General features: G+C 50.8%; 1 protein-coding gene across 1 annotated transcript in view; it reads left to right on the top strand.

The window, feature by feature from the left end:
• ZNF316 (zinc finger protein 316) overlaps positions 1-7647 on the top strand; it is a 30607-nt gene that overhangs the window by 13054 nt on the left and 9906 nt on the right. Inside the window, exon 6 of the mRNA XM_011985847.1 lies at positions 28-166. Coding sequence (XP_011841237.1) covers positions 28-166 — 139 coding nt within the window. The remainder of the gene's footprint in view (positions 1-27; positions 167-7647) is intronic.

Raw genomic sequence — 7647 nt, 5'->3', positions numbered from 1 at the left:
AGTCCTGGGTGCGGTGCCTTCCCTCAGCCCCCGCCCTGCGGCCCCGGGTCTCTTGCCCGCCGGGTCCGTGAGCTCAGCCGGAGACGTGGAGAGCTCTGGAGAGAAGAGCAGCGCGGAGGCAGCGAGGCCTACGCGCCACCCCCACGGAGACTGCGATATCCCCTGGGTGGGCCCGGGCTGTGAAGCAGGGCGGTAGTTGGCGGGCGATGCTATTTATTTCACCCGGATTCCGACTTCGGTGGCCCAGGGAGCAAGGGACTTGTGCGTCTGCAACCGGCTGTGGCGGCGAGGGAGGGGAAAGCCCTTGCTCCACGGGAGGGTGGGGTCCAGTCACCCAGGTGGGCCAGCGAGATGCCTGGGAGGCCAGTGGGTTTGGCTGACCACTTCCTCCCATTCCTCAGTGGGAAATTTAGGGCCTCCCGGTCATCCGAAGGTTTAATTGCGCGAGGTGAGGGGAGGCCTTGTAGGTTTCCAAAGGGCGGAGCTCCAATGGGAAAACTTGAAACTTGTCGTCTGCAGATATTTATTTCCACCTCTCGTATGGCCTAAAGAATCTAGAAGAAAAAAGCCAGATACCAAACTTACGGCCAGGCAGACGGGTCGCGGGTGTTGACAGGGTCCTGAGGGAGTTTGAAGCCTTATTCTCGAGCCGCTTGCTGTCCTCTCCACACGGGCATAGAGGGCACCCGGGCGCCCGCTGCACCGGTTCGGTTTTGGTCTCTGCTTCTCTCAGTCCTTTGGTACTTTCACCTCCTTCAGCCGGAGGTGGCAAACTCAGACATCTTTGGGCGCCCGAGGCCCTCGCAGCCCTGAGCCCCAGCTTTCACTTCCCTGGGCTGCCCGTCTCCCGAAATAGGCAGACGCTCCGTCCTCGGAGCCCAGCGCTCACTTAGAGCGACTGAGGTTGGTTGAAGGATCTTTCCCCACATCCCATAATTAAGGCCCTAGGACACCCGCAGGTCCCTTTAACTCTGCTTCTGTCATTACACTAGAACAAGTAGTGTTTCTGTTTAGAGTCCCATTTCACAAATTGGTTAGTGGAGGCACCCGTGTCCTGGCAGCTTGCACAGTGGCTGTCCACCTCTGGGGGGTGTGGACCTGAGCCGTGGCTCAGTGACAAACCAGGCACCCAACTATGCAAGGCCCCTGCCTGGTGGGCGCCCCACCCTCCGCACTGGGCCCATGGAAGCCACTGGGCAGGCAGCTGGGGTGTAGTTCATGTGAAGCCCCCCTCCCCTCATGCTTTTGGGGCCACTGTAAGTGGGGCCAGGAAACGGATTTTTGGTGCAGCTGCATTTCCTTATAGACCTAGTTCCTTCCACGTTAGTGTAGACATGGCCTTGGGGGCTGAGCGCAGCAGCCAGGCTGCCTGGGCTGGGGGCGGGTAGGAGGCACGGTAGTTGGTGGGTGGGAAGAGGGCCTGGGTGGTGGCGGTCAGTTAGCCTGGCTGGGTGAGGTTGCGGGGCGGGGTGGTGAGGAGAGCAGGGGTCCCAGGGAGGCATCGGGGTGCTGGGTAATGGCCTCAGCCCTGGGTTTCTCCTCTCCCTGCGGGACAGGAGTCTCAGAAAGGGCCAATGGCAAGGTGGGCTCGGGGGCTCTGGGATCTCAGCTCTAGCCCTATATGGCCAGGATCTGCTGTCCCTGCCCCTCCTGGGCCCCAGCAGCTGTCCTGCAGCCGTTGGCAGGAGGGCCTGGCTTTAATAAAGAGTGGACAAACTGAGCTTCTGACTGGACTCCATGCTGTTGCCACTTCTTGGAACCCGTCGGGGAGGCTTTGCGCGGCCTCAGGTCCAACTTGCTTCTGCAAATATTTTTAAAAGATTTTCTCTTTTAAGAAATTAGAATCGGTCCTAGGATTGCCCATGAGGAGTCAGCCCCAGGCCAGTGTGGCCCTGTGCTGCCCATGCTCACCGTCTTCCTTGGTGGCCCTCACCCTCTTCACACTTGATGTAGTGCAAACACCTGTCTTGGGCCATTACTGTTTGTGAAGGTGTTGGCCAGGCTTCTGGAGGCCAGAGTGAGGGGCCAGGTGCCCTTCCTGGTGATCCAAACACATTCCCAGTCCTTTCCTCAGAGGCCCCCGCACCATGTGGCTCATCCAGGGCTCACCTGCTCCAGTACCAGGGCAAGGTGCACATACATCTCCAGGGCCCCAAAATGCCTTCCTTAAAGCTGATTTGTTGATTTCTTTATTCTTATCACATGGTAACCCACGATCAGATCTGACCCTCCTGTCCTTTCTCTATGGGTCTGAAAAATAAGAACTGCTGTAATCAAATGTGATCTGGAGGCATCAGAACAGAGCAACCTAATACTTCTTTTCTCACCCAGGCTGGAGTGCAGTGGCGCAATCTTGGCTCCGCCTCCCGGGTTCAAGCAATTCTCCTGCCTCAGACTGCCGAGTAGCTGGGATTACAGGCATGTGCCACCATGCCTGGCTAGTTTTTTGGTACTTTTAGTAGAGATGGGGTTTCACCATATTGGCCAGGCTGGTCTCGAGCTCCTGATCTTGTGATCTGCCTTCCTTGGCCTCCCAAAGTGCTGGGATTACAGGTGTGAACCCCTGTGCCCGACCAGAGCAACCTAACATTTCAATAGAAAAAAAATAAAGCTGGGCATGGTGGTATGCATCTGTATTCCCTTCTACTTGGGAGGATCTCCTGAGACCAGAAATTCAAGGCCAGCCTGGGCAACGTATTGAGACCCCATGTCTGAAACAGACTTTTGAGTGGCAGACAAATACAAAGACCTAGTTTAAAAATGCAACCCCTTGAGGATCTTATAGTCTATTCAGAAAAGTTAAATGAGGCTGGGTGTAGTGGCTCATGCCTGTAATCCCAGCACTATGGGAGGCCAAGGTGGGTCCCTTGAGCTCAGGTGGATTCCTTGAGCTCAGGAGTTCGAGGCCAGCTGGGACAACATGGCAAAACTCTGTCTCTATAAAAAATACAAAAATTAGCTGGGTGTGGTGGCGCATGCCTGTAGTCCCAGCTACTCTGGAGGCTGAAGTGGGAAGACTGCTTGAGCCTGGGAGGCAGAGGCTGCAGTGAGCTATGATCTCTCCATTGCACTCCAGCCTGGGTGACAGAACAAGACCCTATCTCACAAAAAAAAAAAAAAAAAAAAGATTTCCCGATACAACTTAAAATTGACTGTCCAGCCAAATACTTACAAAAGAAAAAAAAGTTTATAGGGAGAAAAATACCTACTACCCCCCCATCCAATGGTCATAGAAAAAAGAAGTAGATACCCTTTATTGCCAAGGAGGAGTTAAACCCTAGTGACCTGTGAAATGTGAGTCACGAAAGGTGGCACTTAGAGGGGTCCCTCAACCCTGAGCATCATTTTTCCCTCCACCTACCTTTGTTACGTCCTTTCTCCCTTGCCTGTTTCCCCAACCTTCTTTTCTGATTCCTTTTGTCCTGATCTTTTCACTTAACTCATCCAACATTTCCTTCTATCTCCTTTTTTTTCTTTCTCTAATTGGCTACATATGGAATAAAGTATTTTGAATTACTGGGTTATATCTATTAAATAAAGCTTTATGATCTTTGCTCTCTTTTTTTTTCCTGATTATAAAAATACATACTAGGACCAGGCACGGTAGTTCACTGCTGTAATCCCGGCACTATGGGAGGCTGAGGCGGGTGGATCCCTTGAGCCCTGGAGTTCGAGACCAGCCTGGACAACATGGTGAAATTGCTACCAAAACATTAAAAAATGTTAGCTGAGTGTGGTGGCATGCACCTGTGGTCCCAGCTACATGGAAGGCCGAGGCTGCAGTGAGTCAAGATCCCACCACTACACTCCAGCCGGGGCAACAGAGTGAGATCCTGTCTCAAAAACAAAAGCAAATTCTCTAACTCAGTGAATTTGAACACTTCTGACTCGTGATCCACAGTGAGAAACCCATTTTCCATCATTGAACCTGAGTGTGCGTATGTGATACACACACTTAGTGCACCAAAACTTACCTTTACTGCGTTTTAAAATTCCACCTCTTTCCATCTATTTCATTTTCTTTAAAGCCAATCTCAATTCATGATGAGTCAGGATCTGCAGTGTGAAAGCCATGGTTTGAATCCCTCTAAGCTGTAGCTCATCACACCCCCTTCTGAGCAGGACCTGCACCCAGCTCCAGGAAGGGGGCTTGCCCAGCGTTCAGCAAAGACAGGCCAGGGTGGGACGCATATCAGGAAACGTTTTGGTGCAGAAGCACCTCTGTCTGAGCTACCTGCATTTAAGGAGGTGCTAGCCATGAAGAGACGTGGGGCAGCCCTTGGTAAACTGGAGGAGTGAGGCAGCCAGGACAGTGCACCTTCCTGCAGGCCCAGAGCTCCTTTTCTCTCCAGGGACTGGGCATTGAGGTCGCTGCTGCTTCTGGGGACCCAGGAACTCAGGGCTCTTTCCTTTTCCCCCTTGTCCTCCTCCCTGCCCTGTCCCCTCTCAGGGAGAGATTCCAGGACAGATAATAATGGCCGCTAATACATGTGTCCCAGACTCTGTCCTGAGAGCTTTATGTGAGTTAATTCCATTTAGTTCTCACAATGTTACTGTCATTCCCATTTTGCAGATGAAGAAACCGAGGCATAGAGAGGTTCAGTCATCTGCCCCAGGTTTGAATGACATGTGACCCCAGCATGCTTAAGGGCATTTCCGAATTTGCTCTAGAGGTAGCCGTGCAAAGACCAGGCTACTGCAAGCATGATGGTCGCATACAAGAGCCTGTGCAGCCAGGCTCTGTTGCTGCAGGCATGTAGTGGGGTGCAAGCTGTCTATTGTCTGTTTCAGTTCTGCCTGCTGTTACAAATGACACCTCCCCCAAAGCACACACACACACTTGGTGGGTTACTATCACAGCCGTTTGACAATGTGCAAAGATTCCAGGGATCAGGAATGCAGGTGGCCACAGCAGGGCTGGCTTTCTTTCCCTGTTTCTTCACTTCTAGGACCTCAGCAGGGAAGGGACTTAGCAGTCGGCATCATGCACCTGTAATTGGGGCTGCAGTAACTTGGCAACTAGGACTGTCCGCTGGCATGCACACAGGTGTCCTCCTGTGTGGCGTGGCTTCCTCAGCGTACTTGGATTTCTTCTATGGTGGCCCTGAGATTGGAGCATGTCCCACATATGAGGCAGAAGCTGTATGGCCTCAGGCCGTGCGCAGTGGCTCATGCCTGTCATCCCAGCACTTTGGGAGGCTGAGATGGGCAGATCACTTAAGGTTCAAGAGCAGCCTGGCCAAAATGGTGAAACCCTGTCTCTACTAAAAATACAAAAATTAGCCAGGAGTGGTGGTGCATGCCTATAGTCTCAGCTACTCAGGAGGCTGAGAGAGGAGAATTGCCTGAACCCAGGAGATGGAGTTTGCAGTGAGCCAAGATCACACCACTGCACTCCTGCCTGGGCTGCAGAGTGAGACTCTCTCAAAAAATAAAAAGTAAAATAAAAGAAGCTGTATGGCCTCATCTTAGAAGTTGTGCACCACCATATCCACCATACTCTACTGACTGGAGCTGATTCAAAGGGTGGGACACAGACCCCAATTCTCAACGGTAAGAATGTCACAAAATTTCATGGTCATTATTATTTTTTTAAAGCACAAATACTTTTATATTCAGCCCCTGGAGAGCCATCACATGTTTGAAAAGTTAAAACATGAACCAAAGGATCTAGTTTTAAAGACACAGCAATGAGGCCAGGTGTGAGGTTTTGTCATCCCAGCACTTTGGGAGCCAGAGGTGAGAGGATTCCTTGAGCCCAGGAGTTCAAGACCAGCCTGAGCAATAAAGCAAGACCCTGTCTCTACAAAAAAATAAACAACAGCCGGGTGTGGTGGCATGCGTCTGTGGTCCCAACTACTTGGGAGGCTGAGGTGGGAGGCTCACTTGAGCCTAGAAGAGGGAGGTTGTAGTGAGCTGAGATCGCGCTGCTGCGTTCAAGCCTGGGTGACAGAGCAGGATCCCATCTCAAAACAGAACAAAAAACCCCGCTATGATTGGGTGAAATCCTACCCATGTAATAGAATTATCCATATTAGTAACAAAGTATAAAATGAAAGGAGAGTCTCTTAGAAGTGTGAAATTCTTCTGTAGACAGTTTTTTTTTTTTTTTTTTTTTCCCCCTCACTCTGTTGTCCAGGCTGGAGTGCAATGGTGCGATCTTGGCTCACTGCAAGCTCTGCCTCCCGGGTTCACGCCATTCTCCTGTCTCAGCCTCCTGATTAGCTGGGACTACAGGCACCCGCCACCACGCCCGGCTAATTTTTTTTTTTTTTGTATTTTTAGTAGAGACGGGGTTTCACTGTGTTAGCCAAGATGTTCTCGATCTCCTGACCTCGTGATCCGCCTGCCTCGGCCTCCCAAAGTGCTGGGATTACAGGCGTGAGCCACCGCGCCCAGCCCAGTTCTGTCTTCTTTATTCAAGAGGTTTGTAGTCATTTTCAGAATTCACTCCAGAGCCAACTTTTTAATTTTAGATTTTAGTATCAGCAAACAAGGCTGGTTGTGGTGGCTCATGCCTGTAATCCCAACCCTTTGGGAGGTTAAGGTGGGCGGATCATTTGAGCCCAGGGGTTTTGAGACCAGCCTTGGGCAACATAGCAAGACTCTGTCTCTACTAAAGATACCAAAATTAGCCAGGCGTGGTGGCACACCCCAGTAATCCCAGCTACTTGGGAGGCTGAGGCACGAGAATCACTTGAACCTGGGAGGTGGGGTTGCAATGAGTCAAGATCACGCCACCGCACTCCAGCCTGGGTGACAGAGTGAGACTGTGTCTTGAAAAAAAAGAAAATTAGTATCTTCCTTCTTTCCAGTGTAGACTAAAAAAATTTAGCATCTTCCGGCTCTGCTGTGATTATTTCACATTGCATACCTATATCAAAATATCTCATGTACCCCATAAATATATACACTGCCTATGTACCTACAGAAACTAAAAATTAAAAAACAGTATCGGCTGGGTGTGGAGGCTCACGCCTGTAATCCCAGCACTTTGGGAGGCTGAGGCGGATGGATCACCTGAGGTCGGGAGTTCAAGACCAGCCTGACCAACATGGAGAAACCCCGTCTCTACTAAAATACAAAATTAGCCAGGCATGGTGGCGCATGCCTGTAATCCCAGCTACTCAGGAGGCTGAGGCAGGAGAATTGCTTGAACCCAGGAGGCGGAGGTTGCAGTGAACCGAGATCGCGCCATTGCGCTCCAGCCTGGGCAAAAAGAGTGAAACTCTGTCTCAAAAAAAACGACAACCAAAAAACACAACAACAAAACAAAACAAAACAAAACAAAACAGTATCTTCCAAGATTCATGAAGATATTGCCTGTGTAAAATCAGAACAGGATGGTGGGAAAAAGAGAAATGAAGAGAACAAGAAAAAACTTGGAAATTAAACATAATGGCCCGAAAGAAAAAGAAAGAACAGCAGATAAAGTTTCTCTCTTAAAATACAGAGCAAAAAAGAGGAAGAGGCAGAAATAATGATACGGAGGATTGACACAAGAATCTCCACACTCAGGTAACAGGAATTCAATAAGGAGGGAGGAACAGAACACGTCTGTCGCCCAGGCTAGAGTGCAGTGGCACAGTCATAGCTCAACGCAGCCTCGACTTCCTGGGCTCAAGCGATCCTCCTGCCTCAGCCTCC

The sequence above is a fragment of the Mandrillus leucophaeus genome, unplaced genomic scaffold (assembly GCF_000951045.1).
Source record: "Mandrillus leucophaeus isolate KB7577 unplaced genomic scaffold, Mleu.le_1.0 Scaffold29, whole genome shotgun sequence".
Classification (NCBI taxonomy): domain Eukaryota; kingdom Metazoa; phylum Chordata; class Mammalia; order Primates; family Cercopithecidae; genus Mandrillus; species Mandrillus leucophaeus.
This window is presented reverse-complemented; position numbering and strand designations above follow the sequence as displayed.